Source organism: Rhodnius prolixus, unplaced genomic scaffold (assembly GCF_049639745.1).
Source record: "Rhodnius prolixus isolate KJV_2025 unplaced genomic scaffold, Rpr scaffold_10, whole genome shotgun sequence".
Classification (NCBI taxonomy): domain Eukaryota; kingdom Metazoa; phylum Arthropoda; class Insecta; order Hemiptera; family Reduviidae; genus Rhodnius; species Rhodnius prolixus.
In genome coordinates this window covers 5,968,586-5,992,118 of record NW_027411615.1, presented here as the reverse complement: position 1 = coordinate 5,992,118, position 23,533 = coordinate 5,968,586, and the positions used below count along the sequence as shown (strand labels likewise).

At 30.1% G+C, this 23,533-nt stretch overlaps 3 protein-coding genes across 10 annotated transcripts; 2 read left to right on the top strand and 1 right to left on the bottom strand.

Annotated features, from left to right (window-relative positions):
• The first annotated feature begins 38 nt into the window (after window positions 1-38).
• Window positions 39-1,955, top strand: LOC141457351 (RNA transcription, translation and transport factor protein). The gene is made up of 5 exons (XM_074134226.1): window positions 39-242; window positions 321-545; window positions 670-765; window positions 838-989; window positions 1,664-1,955. The coding sequence occupies exons 1-5, from the start codon at window positions 182-184 to the stop codon at window positions 1,865-1,867; spliced, it is 738 nt and encodes a 245-aa protein (XP_073990327.1). The 5' UTR covers window positions 39-181; the 3' UTR covers window positions 1,868-1,955.
• Window positions 1,934-17,062, bottom strand: LOC141457350 (cytoplasmic dynein 2 light intermediate chain 1). Of its 6 annotated transcripts, none has more exons than XM_074134221.1 (10): window positions 8,108-8,265; window positions 7,830-7,944; window positions 7,484-7,585; window positions 7,151-7,384; window positions 6,999-7,067; window positions 6,172-6,329; window positions 5,432-5,576; window positions 5,259-5,354; window positions 5,007-5,102; window positions 2,363-2,500 (listed from the first exon to the last, which is right to left on the bottom strand). In XM_074134221.1, exons 1-10 carry the CDS (start codon window positions 8,248-8,250, stop codon window positions 2,495-2,497), a joined length of 1,164 nt encoding a protein of 387 aa, XP_073990322.1. In that variant the 5' UTR covers window positions 8,251-8,265; the 3' UTR covers window positions 2,363-2,494. The 6 variants fall into 6 exon arrangements, with proteins under 6 accessions (XP_073990326.1, XP_073990322.1, XP_073990325.1 ...); XM_074134223.1 differs by lacking the exons at window positions 2,363-2,500; window positions 8,108-8,265 and adding exons at window positions 10,524-10,699; window positions 16,705-17,062 and having other exon boundaries at window positions 4,741-5,102; XM_074134222.1 differs by lacking the exons at window positions 2,363-2,500; window positions 8,108-8,265 and adding exons at window positions 10,524-10,699; window positions 12,656-12,796 and having other exon boundaries at window positions 4,741-5,102.
• On the top strand, window positions 8,277-18,696 carry LOC141457349 (coiled-coil domain-containing protein 170). 3 transcript variants are annotated; one of them, XM_074134217.1, is made up of 16 exons: window positions 8,278-8,449; window positions 8,719-8,931; window positions 9,164-9,247; window positions 9,407-9,538; window positions 10,073-10,192; window positions 10,278-10,427; window positions 11,614-11,781; window positions 11,870-12,014; window positions 12,100-12,272; window positions 12,360-12,560; window positions 12,648-12,791; window positions 15,924-16,087; window positions 17,053-17,161; window positions 17,265-17,375; window positions 17,554-17,679; window positions 18,096-18,696. In XM_074134217.1, the coding sequence occupies exons 2-16, from the start codon at window positions 8,869-8,871 to the stop codon at window positions 18,360-18,362; spliced, it is 2,157 nt and encodes a 718-aa protein (XP_073990318.1). In that variant the 5' UTR covers window positions 8,278-8,449; window positions 8,719-8,868; the 3' UTR covers window positions 18,363-18,696. The 3 variants fall into 3 exon arrangements, with proteins under 3 accessions (XP_073990320.1, XP_073990318.1, XP_073990319.1); XM_074134219.1 differs by lacking the exon at window positions 11,614-11,781 and having other exon boundaries at window positions 8,277-8,453; XM_074134218.1 differs by lacking the exon at window positions 17,554-17,679 and having other exon boundaries at window positions 8,281-8,453.
• Window positions 18,697-23,533: the final 4,837 nt, after the last annotated feature.

Here is a 23,533-nt window from a genome sequence, read left to right as displayed (position 1 = left end):
GATAGCAGTGCCATCTATTTGTTTGACACAAAGACCCAAAGGATTGTTGGAGGCCATTATAACCTAACCTAACTAATAACAATGTGAGAGGTTGCATGAATTATTTCACAAGCGTGATTTAAGATTTGCAGTAATTTTTTGTATATTATTTCACTTTTAGAAGTAATTACTTACTTCTAGTATGGTAAGGAGAAAATTAGAAGCATTGGGTTACCATTCTGCTGACTCTTTCGATATTAATGGTAAGTTAAAATTTTGTTTATCTAGAAAACATTGATATCAATAGTTATGAAATAAACATACTAATTTACTTATTTTAGATTCGCGACAGTTTAGAGCACTTGTCTTATGGCTAGAAGACCAAGTTATTAGGCATTATAAAATTGAAGATAGAGAGGATCTTCGTAATATTGATTCAAAATTGTGGAATTCAAGTTTTGAAAAGTATTGTAAAGATCTAGAGTGTCCTATAGCACTTAATGACCAACAAGAATGTCTCGAATGGGTGGTTGGTTTAGCTGTAAAATTAGAGTACAATGATGACAGTAAGTATTGATTTTCAGATAAAATTATTTAATCTATTTACTAATTTTTAACAGTAAATCAACTCTGTGATAGCAAAGCAAAATTTGAGACTGCTTTCACTTTAAATGATACATGTTCTTGCAGAACAGAAGTATTCCAAACAAGTTTCCGAAGCAATCAGAAATACTAAAAGCAGTGCACCAGTGGTTAAATCATCAAATCCCTTAGACAACCTTGATTGTAAGTTGATAAATGTTAATGGAATGCAACAAGCGACTGAATTACTAATTGGTCTATATTTATTTTCATTAGTCTATTCAGATGAATTCCGGAAAGGTGTGAATGCGCTAGCTGACATGTTACAGATTATACCACATCCTGACCACCTAGTTACCTTAGAAGCTATCTGTACACTTATCGTACGAAGTCTCTCATCAGAAAATAACTTAAACAATAACAAAGAGGTACTTTTTAGTTTAATATTAGGCATTAAAGTATTTGTTATCTTGTCTTAAATTCAATACTTGTAATTAGATTTGTAAGTCTTTTTAAATTTTATTTAAAAGTGAAATGAATATTATCGTATACTTATCTGGAAATAAGTCCAGGTAAGTACTAAGTCTATATTCTTTACATTAAAAAGTCTGTACATTCATCAAACGCATTTTCTAATTATAATTCAGGTACAAAAAAAAACATTGCACCTGTCTGTGTAAATATACAGCAGTATATTCAGTAAACTCTTTCTGATAATAGTTTTGAAATGAGCAGGTTTTTACTGCCAGATTCTCTCTAGAAACTCCATAGTATTAAAAAAATGTATTAACTTATCCTTTAAATAGATTTTTGGACCCTGTTATCCAATATGTTCATTAATCCATCAGATCACTGATAGTGCATATTGTTTTTGTTTATCCGGCAAACAGTAGTAACACCCTGCAAATTTTATGGCCGAAACTGATGCCATTGTATTTATGAAGCTGATCCAATTTCGAAAATAAATAGATTGGTTTCATCTGACCCAGCTTTCTTACACTAATATCTATTTCTCAAACGACCGAGAATTTACCAGCTCTACCATAACTTATGTTTTTTTGGATACTATAAAATATGTTTATTTATTCTTATTTTATTTCAGGCTAAAGCTTTCCCAATAATGGAATCAGATTTAGGATTTGATATGGGAGATTACATACTAAATCAAGCTGCTAAAGTTTTAAGATTGCTATACATACACGATCTTCGAGATCTTCAGACCAAAATTAATGAGTGTATAGTTGCAGTTCAAACTATTACTGCTAATCCAAAAACTGATACTAAACTTGGGAAAGTCGGTTTCTAAAATTGATCGTTTTGATAACTTTATTTATAATTAATATTCTTACTGCTTAGAAATAAAAATGTGAGATAACTTGTGGTAGATTCAGTTATATTTGCCTATAATATCAATTTCCTAATTAGCACTTTCTTTAAAACATAAAATTAGACATTATAAATAATGGCCTTGCTCGATAAATTCAATTGATACGTCAGAGTTAACATTCTCATTCACATAATGGAAAACAGTGGTACTTGCTGGTGTGGATCGTTTTGCCACAGACTGGTAAGTAGAGTAATGAGAACCGCCTTCAGTAATATTTACGGAGTAATCCCTCATTAAGAAATACCTGAAATGGAAAAACTAAGTAAATTTATTTCATTTCATTTCAGTCTCCTTCTTGTATCACTTTAAAACATTGCACACACCTCCAAATTATCTCATCCTTGTTGAAGTTCCATAATCCCTTGCAGGTCGCACATAGATTCGCAAAATCTTTGGCTTCTAATTTACAAAAAATGACCCTTTTCAGTTCATCAGGTAGACAAGAGAGGCCTTTGCTCACTCCAGCTATCTGCATTGCGTCGTTTTTAAGTTTACAGAATGCTTTTGTAAATATTTCCGACAGAGTTTTAATATCTTCAAACATTTCTAAACCTACAAATATTTTATCTTTTCTGGTAAAATACTTTTGAGAGCAAAATTAATCTGTAAATCTAGTGGGTGGAGATTAATATTTAGTCGATTTCATGTTATTCACAAAGACAACCTTTTTTAAAGTTCTCCAATAAGAAAAGTTCATTAAAAAAAATTCAATTTAACTTTTTATTGTAACAATTTATTGAAAGCCCTATGGTATGTCATTTTTTCCGGAATCAAAACTAATATCTCGAATTAGTAGAATTCTACAGTAAATCGTCAGCCAAACCTATTCTCTAAGAATAACAATCTGAAGTCATCTTTCTAGAACCTTAAATTAAAAAAAGAAAGACAAGTACCTTTACTATCGGTTCGTATATACTTTGAGCAAGGGATTACAGTTGATGAAGTTGATCTTGTTTGTTCTCCTTCTAAAGCTAGTATATTGTAAAGAGCGAAATCGTAATGGACTAATGTTGAAATAACTGTAAACTGCCATAAATCTAGACATGGCATACACAAAGTAGCTTTCAAACAAGAATTATTAAAGTCTCTGAAATTAACCAACGAAGTAAACTCCTTCATCGCTCTTATATCAAACCCTTGAGTCAAATATTCTGATATTCTAAAGCGAAAACCAACTTCGAGTGCAACCGTTAATGCTACACAATATACTAATTCTTCTTCAACACTGAAACACTGGAACGATTCACTAATTTCTTTTTTCAATTTACACCTTTCTAAAATGAGACTTTCTACAAGTGAATTAAAGTGGGGTGGACTCTGAGTTTTGGTTGATTCATTTAATTTGTAGATTTCATTGTGTAATGGTACAATCGTAGGCTTCATTACTAATGAAAAATCATTAATTTGCTAAAAATACTTGTTTATTTTTAGCGTGAAGCTCAATATACTGAATATTCATTGTGCACAGATGTTTTACAGCTGCTAATTGAAGCAGAAGATTATAAGCATTTTAGGCTTTGGCATTAGTTAATTATGAATAAAACAAATGCAGTGTAAATTACGGTTTAAGATTTGGCCCACCGTTTCTTCCATTACAGCAAATTCTGCTAGACGTTTGGTTCTAAAATGTAAATAGTCAACTTTTATCTCTATTGATTGGGCTCGTAGCCGATTTCTAAGTTTATTTTTCAAAAGGTTTGAACAGCAAAACAAATCACTACTCAAATAAAAATAAATAACAATAAAAAGTCAGTAACTCTAAAATCAAGAAATAAATTGTAACATAAGTTTCTTTTAAAAGTTAAATTTCGTAGATTTAAAAAAAATATATGCGCTTTTAGACCTAGAAACAGCGTTCGATAAAGTAAATTCAGAACAGGTGTAATCTATCGAAGAAAATAGGAATTCCAATAATTCTTTTAATACAATGAATAATTAAAATTTATAATGTAAATGTTAAAATTATACATTAGGAAGATGAGTATTTGGTACTACATAGGCGAATGAGGGGTACACCAGGGCTGTGGGTTGTCAGCTAGTCCTATGTGAAATATTTATAGAACTTTTGGTTCAATGATTCAAAAAAATAGACAAATATTGATAGGTTGGATGGAAGACCCCTGATTATGTTTGTGGATGATTTCCACAAATTTCGGAATCAACACTACGTTGTATGAGTGAGTCTTGTACGAGATTTCGTTTAAGAGGGCTAATGTCAAGAAACTAAGACTATTTTAGCAGAGTATAGCCTAAAACGACAAAGAAATGGTAATATACGTGAAAAATAATTTGTAAATAGTTAATAACATCTGTAGCCTTGGTTTTTCAATAAGTTGTGGCCGGCAAAATCATAATAGTTCTGAGAAACTAAAAGGGAAACTAGCTCTAAGATTAATAAATTTACCAAATACATTATATGAAATATTTTAGAAAGATACCAGATATACAGTTACTTCAATGAATAAGCAATAGCGGCTTTATTAAGCTGGGAATAAGGCTGTAGAGGAATGAGAACGAAAATTACACTAAAAATGTTAAAATATAACTGACATTGAAGAATTCGAAGAAATGGAAGTTGGCAATTGAATATTAAAGAGCCAGGGAATAGTGAAATTTTTATATATAGGTGAAAGAGTTAGAAGCAGAAAGTGCAAGTAGCGGAAAAGAGTGGATAATAAAAGAAGAGGTAAGACAGTTCAGTAATATGCATAAAGTAATAGGGTTTGAGGTCAGAACCTGAAAGTGATGAGAATCTGCAGGCTTTGAAAGGCCCTGATGTAAGAACTAAATCATAAAAAGGATGTACCTTCCCTCAGATAGCGACGCTGGACGCAATCGAGAAGAAAATACAATACTTTATTCAAATATATCTAATAATATATTCCAAAATATCATTAACATTATATTAAGTTAGAAATTTCGATATGAGAAAGTTCAAATGCTGTTTAACTCATTGGCAAATAAATAATTTGCTACTTTTAAAAACAGCAAGAAATCAACCAAATTAAAAATATACTTTCTTCAGTGATCTAATATGTAAAAACATTTATTTAATTACTAATTTGTTTTTCAGTTCTACTAAATGATTGTTATCCTCCTCGTTATGATTGATTCTTAATACTTTTTCTATTTCATCAATCACTTCCACCAAAGCCTAAAAATCAAAATTATCTGTTTAAAATTAAGTTATTTTAAACAGCAGAGAACTTAATTATAATCAATTATAATTCAAACTTAATTATAACTTAATTACATTGAACAAAATTATTTCGTAGGACTAATTACTAGTAAGGAGGGATCAAGATAATACCTCATCTCTTTCTTTTCGCATACAATCAATTGACGGCTCTTTAAAGTTGCTATCGAAGCGAGGATTGTTCGGATATTTCTTACTAATTTGTTCATCCTGTAATTGAAGTATAATTAATAAGAAATGTGATATTTTAAAGATAATAAAAAAATAAATTTCCTTTTTTTCATCACCTGCGGAAAGTAATTATTTAACAAATCTCTATATTTTTCCATGGATGGTGCAAGATCCATATCAACTTTTCCTTCAATAGCCTCAAAGGAATCGGCACCAGGAGCAATCCAAAGTGGTTTATTATATTCAAACTGCTCTTGACTTCTGTAATTAATAAATTAATGCAGACGATTATCACCACCAGAATTTTTAAAATTTTCTTACTTTTGTGTAGCATTTTTACTACCAGTTAAAATATTAATTCTTCCAAATCATTAAATCTTCACCAATAATAAATAATGAAAAAAAAGGGTTACATAAACTTGCAAATTGTATTTCAAAAGCTACTGCTCTTATGATAACAACAACTAAGGAAACTGCTACTAATGAGATCCTTATATAATAGCAAAACTAAATAAATTCTAAGTAAAAGAACTTAGACTAGATACTTCCTCTGGAAGTAAATCAGCGCTCAAATTCTGAATTTATGATACTCCTCACTAAATACTGACAGATATTTTACTTTTTACACCTCCACAGATCGTTAGAGAATTATTAAGTGCATTGCGATTTTGTAATACAGAGAACATTTCTTTAAGACGAGGAACAAGTTTTAGAAGAGGTTACATATCTCCAGCTTACTTGAGATGACATCTAATCCAATGAAAAATCTCTTTTGATTTAATATTGTTAAATGATTTCTTATCTCTTAAACTTAGTAACAATTCAATGGTTAAAATTATGGACAGATAATACTTACTTGATTGGTACATCGAAAGCATAGTTACTCATGATTTCTTTCGCACTTTTCGATAGGTTACTTTGTTTATTTGAATAAAAGAAGAGAAATCCAGAATTAACATGAGATAAATATCTTAAAAATTGACAAATCACTCTCTTCTTTTCAGGTTCAAATTCCTAAACATAAAAGTTATAATTTAAATTGTTTTTTATAATTGTCCGCCTGAAAAAATAGGCATAACTTTACTTTAATAATAATCTTTGAATAACAATAGAAATTAAGTGCCTGTACAAATTAACGTAATAAAATAAATAATTAATAATATGTTAATAATAATAGAATCAATAATAAGTTAAATTATTACGCTACAATCTTATCCAACTACCAAAATGTCCTCTGTTCGGAAAAAGTTATTGAGTTTATTTTTATTAATTTTAACAACAATGAGACTTTTATAGTGAAACATCTGGAGTGAGAGATACTCTTTTCTCTCAAGACAAAATGTTCACAGGACTGAATAAGAAAGTTAATGTGAATGAATAATTTAAAAATAAAATTCTTTCATTTACAAAAAAAAAAAAAAATGAATTTTAAGAAGTCGTACCTTAGCGATCTTACAATTTAATACTAAGTTCATGCGACTACCGACAATTTTCTTAAATATAGTTTGAACAGATATCGAAGATCGGAGGACTGAAAATATGTAATTTCAGCAACTCTCTCACGCAGATTATGGCGGCTTAGCCATTCTTCTTGCCGCCACCTCTGCGGGTATCCCTGTGAGACAGATCCTCGATATCTCTTAAACTGTTAAAGTTAAAAGATCAAAATTCTGAGTTAGTTACCTGAAATAAATCATATTTTCCACCCACGAAAAAAATGGGAACTGGAAGAGCTTTTATGAAAGTCTTATCCTAAAACATATTAGTGAGATACACATTGAACTTCATTAAACGTAAAAATGAATATAACATTTAAAACACTTCAAATATCTAACTTTGAGGTTCTCAGGAACTCTATCTGGTGACAAACAGTCTTTATGTTTTATTTCAATATATTTTCTAAGTATTTCCAAACAAGTGGTGGCAGTTTGCCATAATGTGTTCGGACGTGATAGGTCTAGCATAATGACAGCTGCTAGATCACTTGGAGCTTGAACAGTCATGAGAACTGAGCCATAATTAGTGCCTCCAGCTAATTCCCAAATGTTACACACCTTTCGTGGATATCCCTTGAAAAATAAGTTTCAAGATAATTTAATTAGTGAATGACGTTAATGATAAAAGCAGGAAAGTTATTTAATTATAGTTTATAAAATATTGATTTTTACTTCGTCTGGAAGGTGAAAAGCACAAAAAAAATCAAGTGCTAGAGTCGGTTTGATTTCCTCTTGATTCAGTCCAAAAACGTCAATAATAAAAGAGGTTTTCCCCTAGAAAATAGAACATAGTAATTTAAAATTTAATTCGTATACATTTTTGTTTCTAAAGATAAAAACAGAAATATTTTTATTAACTTGTTTGACATAACATTATTAATTCAAAAAAGTCGCATTGGAGTAATGTTCACAAAGTAGGTCACAGGAAAAAAAAAAACACCTTTTGACAGGAAGGATTTCCAGGTAACTCAAACAAATAAATTAAAACAGAATTATTTTTAATTCAGTATTAACATACCGAAGTTCGACTTCCTATGACAAAAAGAGATTTTTGAGAAGCACGTTCTGATTCAAGTCTTTTCTGGATAAAATTTTCCGTCTTCTCTATAATTTTATCAAGAAAAGTATCAGCTCTAAAAAAAAAACATACACAAAATCAGATTTTATCGTAATTATTGATATTCAATAATTTTCAAAAAAGAACCATTCTTATTTTTATAGAAACATTGTATTTTACTTAAACTATCCACAAAATCAATTATATATTTTTTTCATGAACTTTAAGTGATAACGTACATGGGAGATGTTAGCGATGCTAATAGTAGTTCTTTATCCATAATAGAAAAAATTGTTTTTAAATAATAATTTCCTAAATATCTTACTTCTGACCTAGAAGCTTGAACTAAACAGAAACCGTTTCCATGGTGACTCAATAACATAACCACATTATTGAATGTAGTAATACAGTGGTGGTGGTAAAAAACGCTACGACCTTCTATTTACAGCCAGAAGAAAGAATACTAAAGTGCATGTTTCTTAGTTTTATAAATGTATCGTGAAAATAAAAATAAAAAATATGTAAAACTATTTGTTTTATAAAATTAAAAAACAAGCTTTCATATTTTAGCATGTTATTAGGCAGGTAAACCTTTTTTACTACATTTTTTTTTTTCAAGTTTGATAATATTCGTGAAGCTTAAATTAAAATGTTAACTTTAATAAAATTAACATTTGATTAGGTTTTGAGAATTCCAAACGTCCAATGTTTATTAGATAACGATATTCAAAGCTACTATTTATAAATGAAATACAACTCTTTATTTGTTTTACTTTGTTTTTATAAAGAACTTGTATAATGTGCAATTTTTGTGATGTACCTTAACATAAGCAAATCTTGTTTTATTTAGATATGACATAAGGAATTGATGATGGCGAATCAATTTTTTACGACCTTCAAATCGCTAGAGACAGAGGAGGTCACAAAAAATGAAGGGAAGGGAATCTTGATGTAAAGCTTTGGATGGTTAAACGTTAAGTTCCATCGCTAGGTTTTCCGCATGACTGCTCCACAAGATACTGAAGAAGACTTGAGGATATTTGACATCTTGTGCGGCCCAGAGGTAAAAAGAATTAGGTCAAATTAGATCAATAATATAAAAGAAATGCGTGAGCAACTGTAAAGAAGTCGATGATTGGAGGCTAGTACGCGTAGGCACCTAAAAACCGCTTCTTTTTCCCGAAGCATTGAATTAAAGTTATACACAGCTTATCGTTAGAACGAATACAATTTTCTATAATCCATATTTTCATTTTGTTTTGTTAAATGTTTACTTCCCACTTTTTGTTCCCTAGATGAGCGAAGGTGGAGACATGATTACCACCCTAAGAAGTGAACTTGCAGCTTTACAATATAAGAGAGACAGTCTTTTAATTCAGGTGACGCCTTTTTGTTTGCAAACTTGCTATAGCTTTTTATTTTGTAAATTTAATACAATTATTTACTTGTATGAAAAATTACAGTTTTGCTAGTTTAAAAAATATCACCACCTTGCTTTGTAAAATGATAATACATTTTATTTTGTTTTTTGATTAAAGCTCCAAGAAACAAAATGCCAATTGAAGAAAAGAGAAGAAAAAGCAATACAATTGGAAAGCGAAATCGAACATTTAAAAGAACAAGCTGCCAGACAGAATGTTGTCATCGCTTCTCTGCGCAAAAGAATACAGGTTCGTTATTTATTAATACTCTATATGTACAGAAGATCTGTGAAACATTCTATTTTCCTGAAATTTGGAATATCATTTGAAAAAACTAAGAGAATATTTCATCAATTTAATTTCTCATTTGCAGAAAAGACTGAGAAATCTTTTAGGGAATTGGGATTAAAAAAACAAAACAAACAAAAATATCTAAGTTTTTCTAACTATTGTTTCTTCGCTCAAAATTTAGTGTCGCTAAATGTCTCCGGAGTGTATATTGAAATTGAAGCCTGATACCAAATCTCTTTATAAATATTTATTAAAGATAAATAACTATTTAAATAATAATAATAAAAATTATAAGCTTAAGTAAAAGGGATAGCCTATAAGGTACTACTGATAAAGAATACGTTTGAAGTTTAGAATGAAATGTCGAATTAGAGACTAGAATTTTATTATTTAAATCCAACCTGGCTTGAGATTATAGGTTTATTGTAAACAGCAAATTAAATTGTTTTGTAACAATATTTTTCAAAGAATTACTAAAATAGTTCTGATTAGGAGTTGGAGGAGAGAGAACGGACGCTTGCAGCCACACAAGGTAGGACAGAAATGTCACTAAATACATTACAAAGAGAAAGCAGATATCATGAAGAGAAAGCTTCTGAATTAGAGAGAAAAGTTAGTTTTAATTTTTATTTGTGATTAACAATAATTACTAGAATATAAATGATATATTATTGATATTCTACTTTTCTTTTTAAAGGTAAGTACCTTGGAATTGGAGCTGAATACTGAAGAAAAAAACAAGCTGGCTGTACAAAATACATTGAGCGACCTTGTAAGACAACTTGAATCTACTTTAGGTGGCATAGACGTTAGTAGTAAATCTGGTGGATTTTCCCATTTAATTCAGGTAATAATCATTGTTGATATTCGTTCCTTTTCTATCGTATTAAATTTCTATTGGAATTTCTCTTGAAAAACATAAAAGAAAAAACAATTAACTCACGTCACTTGGTTTCCTGATATCAGTCTTTCCAGTTGCCTTTCTTCAGATCTCATCCAGCCATTTCCTCAATACTGTCTTATTGCTGTCCCGGGCAACCTTTCCTCCTTCATTCTGAGATCGTTCCGATTTTTGATATCGAGTTATCATTGGAAACTAATGTTTCGATGTCTCCTTATCTGGAAAAATGGTTTTTAGAGATCAGTTTGTGAGACCAAAATAAATCACCAACGAAGAATCGTAAGAGGTGAAATTTTATATTATGTTGGATTTCACAAGGGGTTTCGTCTTCAAGTTAGCGATCACAATTCTCAACCAGAAGTACCAACTTAACGTTTCGTTTAAAATGCTCCAATGATTTTTTTGTTTTGTTTAAACTTTATTGTAAGCATTGCACATGAGTAGATATATATAACTTTAATTTGTAACAATTTCACGGGGAGATTCATTTTCATGCTTCCTTCGAAAATGTTTTCATTAAAGTATACTTCGAAGCTAATCATCATTTAATCGCAATTTGAAGAAAACTTTGGAATTGTTGAAAAAAAGTTTTAGTGTTCGTTTTTTTTTTTTACCCTAAAGCTTGTCTTGTTGAACCCATCTTTTTCCTTATTTACACAATTCTTAATTTAATCATCTTTCTGGAAGCGGATCATCGAAGTATCAGCCCAGGAGAATACTAGTACCATATCAGAATAATGTAATAAATTTTCTTTTTAGTTTCTTTGGTACGAGTTGAATTCCTCAAAAGTGGACATATTCTCTTTTTTGCTTCTACACTTCAATTCCCTAATACCTTCATCCTACCCTTCTTTTTAATACTCGATCCCAGTTTCTTAAAACAGGTTTCTCTTTATATTCTTTCCAGTTTACTTCCAGGTAACTTTTCTCTTCAGTCCTAGCAGTCATTTATTTTGTTTTGCCCAAATTAATCCCCATCTTTCGATTACCCTCTATAGCTTTCTTATCACAAATCCCAGTAACTTCTTTAACGAAGGGCATAATCATGAGCAAGGCAGAAGAATAAAAAAAAAATTATCGCACAGGCAATTCCATGTTCCTAAATTATAATATAATAGACTTGGTTTCTTAGGAAACATCGAGATTGAGAAATAAATGCGATAATTTGGAAAGCAATCTCACACGAGTAGAAGAGGAACTACGTTCCTGTAGAGCTGCATTGAGTAGAGCAACCGCTGACAGGGATACACTACAATCTCAGGCAGCTAGTCACTTACTAGAAATAGATAGACTAAAGCAGGTTATTTCATTTTAAATATGAACCCATAAACTTAATTTTGAGATTTGTTTGTATCAAATCTTGGAATCTGTCTCTTTATTTGTGATAGGAAAGAGAAAAATTAACTGTACAACAGCATATGTTCGAAAGGGATCTAACAGATTTACGAGAAAAATTAGCAAATGCTACAAGATCTATTAATGCAGCCACCGGAGATATGCAAGTACAGGATGTTACAATCAGGACTTTAAGAGGTAAATACTTGATTTTTAAAATTAGTGATTATGATGATTCATTCCTAGCTGTAAAATCTCAACATCTGATATACAAATTTTCCAGATGAGTTAAAACAAAAAGAAGACAAAAGCATGAGGCTGGAAACAGAACTTAGACACCTTCTTGAGTCTTTAGCTATTCAGCTGAGTACTCCAATACGTTTCGTTGAAAGCAATGAGGTCAGCATTAAAGACAAAGTAAGAGATTTGATTAATGAAGCAAAAGAAAAATCACTGGTAGGTATAAAATTTGTTTTTGTTTTAATTTTTTTGGAAGTATGATTAAAAATAATGTAATTATATTTTTATGTTTGAATATTTTAGCAAGTCGACTCACTTCATGAAAAAGTTGTAAGTTTAAGAGACCAAATGTCACGACTAAATGAACAAAAAAATGAGGATATTCGTCGCATAAAAGATGTTCAAGATGACAAGTTGCATGTAGAAGGACGTTTACACAAAACCGAGGTGGAGCTTACAACTTGTCAAGCTTTAAAAGAAGGACTAAGAAGAGACAAAGCTATTGTATGATCTGTTTCAAATGTTTTTTTTTCTTCTCCTTTTCTAATTGGTTTAAGGCAAATAATTGAATAATTATTAATAATTTTCCAGTTTGTTACCTTTCTTGAACGACTTGCAAGAGCACTCAATATGGAAGAAATATCAAGGGAAGTAGGAGTTGATCTGCATACGGAATCAATGCTTCTTCGAGCTGAACAGCTAGCAAGATTAGAGAGTGACAAATTGGCTGATAAGGTTGGTTGTCAACATTATAGGTATTATTTCTTTTGCAATAAAAGACACTAGTATATCCTATAACAGAAAACCAGTATTACATCAATTTTCAAGTTCTCTACGAATTATTACGACTATTTACTGTATTCAATAGAAATTTTTATAAAATTAGAGTGAATATTAGTGCTTTTTTTGACAGATTTATACAATCATGAAGGATTAATAATCGTATTACTGCTTTCTAGAAATTCGAAACGTATTTTCTTATTGTATTTAGCACTTTTGTATCATCTAAACCAGAATCGTTCACCAAAATTGCGCTTATTGATGTCTATAACCTGATCTCGGGAGAGTCCATACTACACTTTTGATAGATAAAGCAGTACCATTGTCCCCAGTAGAATAAAGTTACAATAATTTAGTGGATGAGTTCTCAATCATAGTTAATGATATGAAATGCCAAGGTTGTTTAATAAAACTTGATGAAAAATGGATGCAATTCAAGCTTTGACAGTGGCTTACCAATTGATCGCCAGTGTTAGTGTGATTTAATTGCTTACATAAAAGAAGAAAACACACTCACAGAAACAAATCTAAGCATTATCTTAAATTTTTCCAGAACAATTTAAGACTGGTATATTATATTTGTTGCATGTGAGCTGCAGCTTTTATATGGGTCATTTCCAAGATTAAGACGTGAGAGAACATATTGTGAATTACCCTCGAGAGAAGTAAGACTTAGAGGAAATAGAAATTTAGGCCTTAGGGCAAGATTAAGCATGTTTACAATTTAAAATATAAATTTAAATTGCTAAATGCTTTGAAAATTTAATTTCAATAATAAAAAAGAAGTATTTAATATTAGATTATTTAGCTTTTTGCTTTTCTTTTATTTTTTAATACAAAAAAATATTTATCTTTAAAGGAGAAAAATGTAATATTACTTCAGTATGTAATGTAATGTCAGTCGAATTCCTTTTTATTTTAAAATAAAGTCAAATGTAGATTTTAAAAGGATTTTGTTAAATTTTTAATGTAGTTCTAGATTAAAATAGTATTTTTTTTACTATAAATCACGGAGGTTAGAATTAGATCAACTGTAGGTGTAGTATATCCAATGGAGCATGCTTAAATCAAAATCTAATAAAAATCTAAAATACATTTAAGAATTTTAATTAGAATTGAATCTACAGCTAAATAATAATAATAATAATAATCATAATCATAATCATAAAATCTGAGGATTTAATTTACTTCTCTCTGGGAAAATAATCTAGATTTAATTTTCAACAATTAACGATAAAACTGTTTTAATTTTACTAAAATTCACTTCTAATAAACATAACTTCTGATAATTTTTTGTTTAATTCGTTATTTTTTGGTGATTTAATGAATTGGTTAGTAAACACGGTTCGAACAATATAATTAACATTCCTTAAATTAATAAAAATAATGTTTGATTTTATCAAGCATTGCGGACCTAACCACATTTTCAATAATTTTTTTATTAGTAAATTATTTAGTAATTTTGACTGCTTAAAGATTTTGCATTTCTTATAGATCTATGTGTTCAGCATGAATTTTTTTACTTTCTCTAGCTCGAACTGTCATTTTTCCTTCATGAATAAAAGATTATTAATTTTTTCTTACTCTGTTCTGCATTAATACTAGGGTGCAACAAAAGTCCGAGCATCTAGTTTGTCTTTATTCTAAGGATGTACTTTTCAGAGTACCAAAATTTTCCTTTAAGGTTTCTCTTTTAAATTTATCAAATTCGTATCATTTTTTGGGCCACCCATTTCTATAATTGTTGTTTTTACCTCAGCTTACAACCAAACCCACTTGAGGGCCAAAGATCTTACGCCATCATCTTAAGTCATCTCGAAGATGTGCCTAACTACCACCACTACTTCGATTTTTTTTTAGTTACCTAAGATGTCTGTAACCCACTGTCACTGGAGTCCAGCAACAAACTCTAAGTCACAAATCTTGCTAGGAAAACTCTATCTGCATGTGGCCCTCAACGGGTTACGAGTCAACAAAATCGTTTCACATGCCACATGACTTCCTGAAAACGTGAAGTTTTTTGTCTCCGACTGTACTCTGGTATTGGAAACGCATAGTTCGAAGTTGGATGACCAACCATTTTTTATTTTAAGGTGACAAAATCGTAACTTTTGTTTCATCCTAATATTACTAAGCCCTCATTGGACTGGCCTTCTTTTATAAGAGCACTTTTCAAGGATGGTTTAACACTCTCTTGGCTATTTCACTTTTCCCCGTTGCACTTCTAAAGAATTTACTACGCAATTTTTGTAAATAATAAACATTAAAATTCAATTTCTGTAAATACTCAATTATTCGCCCAGTAGAGGATTCCAAAAGATGATACCACTCTTAGAGAAAAGAAACTACAGATCAAAAATTAAAAAGATTAAAAAATTAAACAGATTAAAGAAATTACTGGTCAAATGGCCCAATTATAGAGGAACCCTCTTCATTGTGCTAGTTCTTTATTATAGAATCGAAATAGTCTATTAGGTTTACGATTAGCTTTTACAATACTTTTGCCGAGGTAAATTGGTTTTTAATTGTGGATCTGTTGGTGAATTTGGATTTTCTCTACACTAAATTCACTTCAACATTGTAACCGTCTCTAGAAATATTTAATCTAAAAACCCAACTTTCTTTTAAGCAAAAGAAATTTTCCCCAAGTGTCTTCTATTAGGGTAGCTTTTGGAATTTCTACTTCTGCCAATTTATCAAATTTAAACCGAAACATCAGAAATGACTGAATGTAAGACGAATGCTTTCAGATCGCATTGCCGTTAATATCCTTGCTTACAATTGCTCTTTATTCGATGTATTAAATTTAATTTCAGTAGATTAGGAAAGGGATGGTACCTGTGCCCAACGCCATCGCAGCCACAAGAGACTTACAGTGCCTTTTATTTTCATTATATGTTCTTACATATTTCTCTGGTAGCAACATATATATATCAATTAGCTTCTGTTTTTTAACCGCACAACCCAAAGTTGGTGCCCAGATTTAATAACTCTGCACCGATTAGTTGTGGCTCTCTGATTACTTTATGACAGACTTTAAAATGTATAACATGAAGAAAAGAGAACAGTGGCTGTTGTATTGCCCAGTCTGCTGTGGTGTACCAACTGCAACGAAGAGTAAGAAACTTAAGGGATCAACTGCAAAGGAGAGATCTCCATTTGGACTTGCTGCGTAGAAAGTTGACTCTCCAAGAAGACAGTCATCGTACAAAAGGGCTATTACAAGCAGAAAGGGATGAAGCTAACCTAAGGTTTTTAATTGTTTAAATTTAATTTCATAGATATTTAACTCTTTCACATTTTGGTTCGTTTTTATTATATATATATATATGTTTCAATAAAAACAAAGAATTATAAATTATTTTAAGTAGTTCAGCGTTTTTTTCTTTTAATGTACATAAAAGTTCATTAATTTTTTCTATTATCTGCGTATAAATATAAATTCTCAGTTCACAATATTTCAGCAACGAGATCATTCACCGTCCACGACATTTAATTAGGTCGTTGGATTTAATTAGGCAAAATGAATTTAAGTAGGTCGCCTGAAAAAGTAGGCATTACTTTATTTTACTTTCTTTTTTGTATATTCCATTCTATTAATAATTTCAAAACATAGACCTAGAGATCTAACTCCCAGTCAATGCAACAAAAAAGAGGGTTTTTGAGGCGACCAACTCTATTTTTTTACGCCGGTCCAGAGTTTCCCATCAGATCCTTTGGGTAATACCTTGTGTGGTCTCAAAGTACCAAAGGACTCACATCGCAGTGTAATGAGACAGTATATTGGATGCACTTTCTTTCACCCTACATCAGAAATGACTACATCACAGTTGTCACAGGAACTATTAGTACATAAATGTAAACTCACCTATTGCAAAAGTAGCCTCTGTGGAGTAGTTTGCAGTGTCCATCATCCCTTTAAAAATTCCTAAGGCTAGATTTGTCGGCTTGGATATTCATCCTGCTCTGGGACAAGATCTGCGATCATTTTCTTGCGGGATCTTGAAGACGTTTGTCTTGTTCAGCAAAGACTAGTGGGTTGGACCTCAGGTGACAAACATCCATCGAATGTTCGCCTCAGGTTAAGTCCAGAGTTAGTCCTGTGCTGGCAGCCCTAGACCTCAAGAGACCCATCACATCGTCCGAAAACACATTCAGCAGGAATCCTAGACTAAAAATATTTTAGATTATGATCTAATTGAGAAACAAATTTCAGAGTGAAAAAAATGAATAGGCAAATAGAGAAATTACAAGTACAGTTGAATGAAGCGAGAGCCCTGTCTAGAGATCTAAAATTACAATTAGCAGAATGTGGCGATTTCAAGGTAATATAAACATCATCGATTTTTTCTGTTTTATTATTTACTCTGCGTTTCTACTTCAAAATGAATTTAATTACAAGCAACCGTTTTATTTTGGCGTACCTAGATGTCTGCTTTAGAAAGAGGAAGAAAAGTAGAAGAGTTGCAGAAAAGATTGGCGGATTCGGAAATGTTACGTTCAAGATGCACAAGAAAATGCAATCTACTTAAGGATCAGGTTAAATTATACTATTAATTTTATTTATAACTTTTAAAGTTAAGAATATAAGTATTTATATTTTTAAATAAAATTGTTTAGCAAGTAACAGATTACAGCAACTAAAAAGATTTTGGTCAAATGAAGTTAAAAAAAAAATAAAAAATCTTAAATACTAAACTCTTAAAAAATTGGACAGGTAAGAGTGACTGGAGAAAGTGCCGAAGAAATAAGGGTGCTTGGTGAGGGTGTTGCCTCGGCCCTCAGAGACGAAATAAGCACTCTACGGTCATCACTTTTTGAAGCTAACAGGGAAAAAAATTCTGTAAACACATGAATATATTTGTTTTCCATACATTTAAAATAGATAGTTCGCTCTTCTATGTAGTGCTTTTTGCAGATAGAACATTTTCTTAATTTGTTGGAGATTATTGTTTTCTGTATGCATGAATGCATATAATGCATGGATTTTATTAAGTAGTCAGTTATTTACAAAATAATAGTAATAATAAAGCATAAATAACGCCATATAAGACAGGTTTAGTACTTAGTGGTTAACTTATCAGTGTTGTATAGAAAAAAAAAAAGTGTATGAAAAATGTTTAATTCCCCTAAGTTTTTTGAATGAGTATTTCAATTTTGAAGTTTTGAGGGAATAATAAATATTTTTTATTGATTATTAATTTAATAAGTTCCAATTTTTTATATCCAAATTAGCAATTTTGTTTTTTTGTTTTATAGTTGGGCAGTTTGAGGAATACCCTTTGCACGGTAGTTGGATTGCCTTCAAGTTGTGCCGATTATGAACTTATATCAAGGGTAACGAAGATGGCAGATGCACATCGTGAATTTACAAAAGTATCGAGAAGATATGATGAACCACCAGCAGTTAGTCCTAGATATAATATAACCGATGATTCTGGTTTTCTCGATCCTCTAGCTGATGATATTGATTCAGATATTAACAGTATATATAATAAAAGACCAAGTAGATCATTGCTACCATAATATTAGATTAGTTAAATAATACAAACGAAAAAATTTAAAAACAAAATAAGAAAGAAATAAAATTGTGTACAGTGTCAAAAATCTTTGAAATTATTGAATTTCAATTGATTTTGTTGCAAAAAGAATACTAGGCACAGAGATGTAATTGCATGCTATCAACTAGACAAAGGACTCCCACTTTGAATGTAACATAATTATTTAGTTATAGTTTCTCAGTTACCAAATTTTAAGCTTATTTCAATTATCAATTTATTGAGGCGGATGCTAGTGTAGTGGTTATGAAGCGAGACTGTACGTGAGAATTCTCCAGTTCGAATCCCGCGTGTAGCCACTTTTATTTCTTAGAAAAAATGTTCATAGTTGAATAGTTTTCATTTAATTAATTAATTATTTAATTTTATTATTTTACTTAATTGATTTAATAATTTAATTTAAATAATCCGCATATTTATTTTTTAAATTAATTTATTTAGATTGCTTTGCAAACTATTTCTTATAAAGAAAAACAATGCTATATATATAGTACAAAAAAATTGAATAGCCTAAACATATTATTGACTTCTACTTTCTTTTTATTATAGATTTATACTGTCTTCTTCCAAGTAGTGGATGACAACTTTGGCTTTGTTTTGGTCAGGTGTTATCATGTATTAAGTCTAATGACCTAACAAACGTAAATCAAATCATAAAAATAATATCGTAAAATATTTAAAACAAAACTTTAAGAGTTAATATAGGCTATGTGAAATATTTCAATTTGGTGAAAATTTATGATGCGTACAAATATTCTAATAAGAAAGTAGGGAACATTAAAACATGTTCAATTAATATAATTTAGTTGGTACAAAACGAATACTACCTAGCATTTAATATTAGATTTCATTATTTTATAAATTTTGAACAATAGATTAAGTTCCAGGGATTGATGCTTGTTATAAATGTTTGCATATATTGTACTGCTATTTAATTCCTTTCTTTTTGGAGCTACTTTGTTATGCTGTTATGATTACAAATTTTTGTTGCTTTCTATTTGTGTACACTCAACATCCACAAAATGGGACACTCATTTTTTCAGTAATCAAGTTTAATGCAACAATTAAATATTTTTAATAAAATTCTTAGAAGCTACTTATTTATTTATAGTTATTTTTTAAATCTCAAAGAAATTAGATTTGGATTTATCTAAAGAAAAGTAAAAAAATTAAAAATGAAAAAGAAAGAAAAGATTGTAAATATTGATCTAGAAGATTCATGTCAGAGGGAGCAGACTATCGATCATATTTTACTGACTTCCCCCAAAGAATAAATGACAACTATGGCTATGTATGGTCAGGCTTTATCATATATTAAAATAAAACTGACTCCGATAAACACAGCCATGTCATAACATTGCTGCTTCTAGAACATCTTCAATCTATTTAAACGTGATCACTGCTCCATTTTCAACAGAAATTAACTCGCTGAAGGCCTCCAAAGTACCTCTCTTTACACCACACATGACTGTAGTCGTAAAGAAGCTAATAATAGTGCATTGAATGAAGCCCTACAGCTACCTTTCCACCATCCGATTTTATCGTTTGAAGAATATGGACTTGACCGCGAGAGAACAGACCCCGTTGCTCTACAGCCCAATGAAGATGCCGATTGACTAAAGCCATGATGATTACTAGTTAGTACTAGACCTGAAGATGGTCACCAAGCCATTAGACCTATTTAAAAGTATACGGCGACTCTCCAATCTACGTTATCCCCAAACCCTGTAGCACAAAAAAAAATCGGTCATCGTGACTCTTCTATGACCACTACCGTATCTGCTTCGATATTATTCAGTTTTCCTAAAATATACTATAGTTCCACGTGAATTCCAAGCCATAACGATGCCCGACTTGTCGTACGCTGGATCACGCTTCTGGTAGAGAAACGTTCTGATGGCATTCTTACCAAATAAAGCAATTTATCAATAGAAATAAAAATTATATGGAACATTACTTTAAATTCACTAAATTAATTTCTATTCTTATATTAAGTCGCTTCAACATGTGAGGTTCTAGGTGCCATAGCCATTTTTAGTGCTCTTGAGTTAGGGTTTCTTTGACTCAACAACATCGGACGGTTCTTAAATAATGCCAAAGCTAGTAAAAAAGTTCATAGTTAGTCGAGTTTCAATGTGTCCCTTTTACGGTTGAGAGTATAATTTGTTAAATTTATATCGTTACATTATTAATTTTTTGTTCTATAAGTTATCTTCTAAGTTTCTGTTTTCTTCATTAAAAATTGATTTAAAGTTTTATTTATTTAGCATTTAATCGTAGTTAACATTAAAAAAATCAGTTACGAATAAATAAATAGTTGTAATAAAATTTAAAAGTAAATGTGTTCAAATTTTTATGTATAAAAAAAGTAGGTTATAAAATAATAATTTTGTGTTCAACACGTTGTGTTCAATATTTTTTTTTATGAAATAATAATAATAATTCTTAACTGCCTAGAAATTCTAAAATAATGTTTATTCTAATCACTTGTGCATAAAAAAGAATTTTAAAAAATGGTGTGAAGTGTGTACATTATATCATTGCAAATGTAAACTTGTAATTTCTTTTTACATGAGAGTTTTACTTTATATTTAGAGTCGTAGATGTTATGTAGTTGGTAGGAAATATTGGTCAAATTATGATTATTTCTTTTTTTACGGAACAATTTAATTCATATCCCCTTAATTGATAATATTTTTGAAACATATTTCATTTTCACTAGTATTATAGTAATGTTGAAGCATTAGAATGTAGTTAAAAATACTTTCAAGAAGTTCATTTCAATAAAAATGAAAAATTACGCCATTTTATTGTAGACAATTGAACTGCAACTGATTGTATTGAGTACGGTTTTCCGCTAGAAACAGAAAAATTTCAAACTATATTTAAGAGCCCCCAATTTTTAAAAACATTCGTAAAACGAAAATTGGTCCTTTCAACTTTGATTAATCATACTGATACGGAGCTAGACTAAAAAGTTTGTATCTCATACTTTCTTTCTCTTAAAAGGTAATACTTTCTCAGAAAAGGAAAAGAATGTCTTAAATAAACTTTTTTTTTTTTTTTTAAGATAACGTTCGTAATAATATTATTTTTATGAGTGTTACACATCTCTCCACATAGCTTTCCAAAACCTATTGCGTTGGAGGTATTTTGTTTAGATATTAGAATATTTTATCAGGAATGTATTCTCGTAGTTCTTTGGATAATTCTTTCAAAGCCATTCTTATATACTACAGCGAGATGTGTTTCCGAAGAAGTTTGGAATCTGAAAGGTTTCTATAGTAAACATTTTTGGATCGTAATGGGTGTCTTTTGTTCAGATTCAGATGTAAACTTTTCTACTTAGCTTTATTGGGTGGAGACGTGCTGTCCACTTTGTCATGATACAGTGCAAGCGGATGTTTTTTTTGTGACAAAGAGCACCTTTCATGGGCTCTTCTTGGGTGCTCCTCTGTAAATGGGTTCTGACCTGGTCCCTCTCCTCAATGCGCCTTCGAAGGGGCGGTAAGAGGTCTCGCCCGACAATCATAGCAAGACCGAGAGTGTCTGGTTTGGAGATCCATCTGAGAAATTAATTTTTTTGTAGTTAGTCACTTGGTTTTTAATATTGCTGTATATTTTACACTTTTCTTGAGATCTTTATTCTTTCCTTTGTATTGTAACTTTTTAGTACCTGTATTATTTATTTAAAATTAACTTTGTCAAAAAAATATAGTTTAATCAGAACTATTATCATCCAGTTTTGAAGCCCGCCAAGTTCTGTTTCTAGTGATTCGATAAACATTTCAATTTGTAAATAAATAAATAATATACAAAGATACAAATACAAATAGTAAAGAAATCAATTTTTATTCAGAAACAAGAAATTAGTTCATGAGATAAATTGCAAGTATTTCAGATTTGTAATTCTTATAAATTCTGAATAATCCTTGAACTGATTTTTGATGCTTTTGTTTGGCAAGAAAAAACAAACAAAATTAAAATCGGAAGAACCCACAAAATACAAAGTAGCTGCTTATTTCGTTTAAAATTAAGAAAATTACAACGGTTAATTATGCATAATTTAGTTTTAGCAATATTTTGGACTTGTATGATTAATTACTATAGGAAATAACACTGAAATTATATTTTTAAAACTATTAATATGTTTATGATGTAAAGTAAAAACCAAAACGTTTTTGAAATAATTAGATCTTAATTTACCTTATAATGTTAAAAGTCCAGATGTATGGTTAAATAAATTAGTTATATTATTCAATCAAGAAACAATTTGACAAGAAATGCATTGCTACGTTTTTCTTCGATTATTTGTTGATTAGTAATTTCTTTTCTTTTTACATGACGTTTAGTACGAAAATTATTAAAAATTCAAATAAAATATTAGAAATTTTCAAGAAGAAATAATGTAGAATAAAATCTATTTAAGAATAGTTTGGGGAAGAGGCTCTAGATGGCAATACTTTCGCTGGGGAGTTAGCGCTAGAAAGGCTTGATGTTCCCAGTGCAGTTGTTACTTAAAGCTCGTTTGAGATTGATGCGGTGTAACAGAATATTTGCTTAATTGGTGATTATTTTTAAAATCTCAAGTACAGTGCTGTGATTTTTCCCTATAATTTTTTGTCTTCATTATACCTAATAAAAATAAAAATTTTACGGGAGTTATTTTTTTATTATATCTGGAAAACTTCAAAATTATTGGTATGTTTTTTTTTCATACAAATATTTGAAATTTTAAAAATTGTAAGGTGTATTTTACAAACTAAGTTAATTTGATTTTATTAAATTGTTATTCATAGGTATATTATTCGATTTATTGCTTTCTTAACACCTTATTATTTCAGATTTAGCGCTTTTTTATAATCTTTTTTTCTTTAAGAATAAAATTAAAAATTTATTTTATTTAAGAATAATGCATTAAATTATTAAACTTGGCATTTTATATTCAGAAAAACTGTACCCATTATTACCAAATAATTGACCATTTAATTTAATAAAGCAATAATATTTAAAGAATTATTATAAATATTTCAAATTAAAAAAACTACATACAAAAAAAATTGTGGCACAATATTAAAGTAGTTGAAGGGTGGTCAGTGTCTATCAGCTGCAGAGTTAACATTCAGCATCTTTGCCCGG

Excerpts from the sequence above, each read along its gene's own strand:
- LOC141457351 (XM_074134226.1), top strand. The coding sequence starts at position 182 with ATGGTAAGGAGAAAATTAGAAGCATTGGGTTACCATTCTGCTGACTCT. Across the intron at positions 243-320 it reads TGACTCTTTCGATATTAATG|ATTCGCGACAGTTTAGAGCA; the intron begins GTAAGTTAAAAT and ends TACTTATTTTAG. Across the intron at positions 546-669 it reads ATTAGAGTACAATGATGACA|AACAGAAGTATTCCAAACAA; the intron begins GTAAGTATTGAT and ends ATGTTCTTGCAG.
- LOC141457349 (XM_074134217.1), top strand. The coding sequence starts at position 8,869 with ATGACTGCTCCACAAGATACTGAAGAAGACTTGAGGATATTTGACATC. Across the intron at positions 9,248-9,406 it reads GAGACAGTCTTTTAATTCAG|CTCCAAGAAACAAAATGCCA; the intron begins GTGACGCCTTTT and ends TTTTGATTAAAG. Across the intron at positions 11,782-11,869 it reads AAATAGATAGACTAAAGCAG|GAAAGAGAAAAATTAACTGT; the intron begins GTTATTTCATTT and ends TATTTGTGATAG.
- LOC141457350 (XM_074134220.1), bottom strand. The coding sequence starts at position 8,250 with ATGTTATTGAGTCACCATGGAAACGGTTTCTGTTTAGTTCAAGCTTCT. Across the intron at positions 7,586-7,829 it reads TCATAGGAAGTCGAACTTCG|GGGAAAACCTCTTTTATTAT; the intron begins GTATGTTAATAC and ends TCTATTTTCTAG. Across the intron at positions 7,385-7,483 it reads CTTTTCACCTTCCAGACGAA|GGATATCCACGAAAGGTGTG; the intron begins GTAAAAATCAAT and ends TTATTTTTCAAG.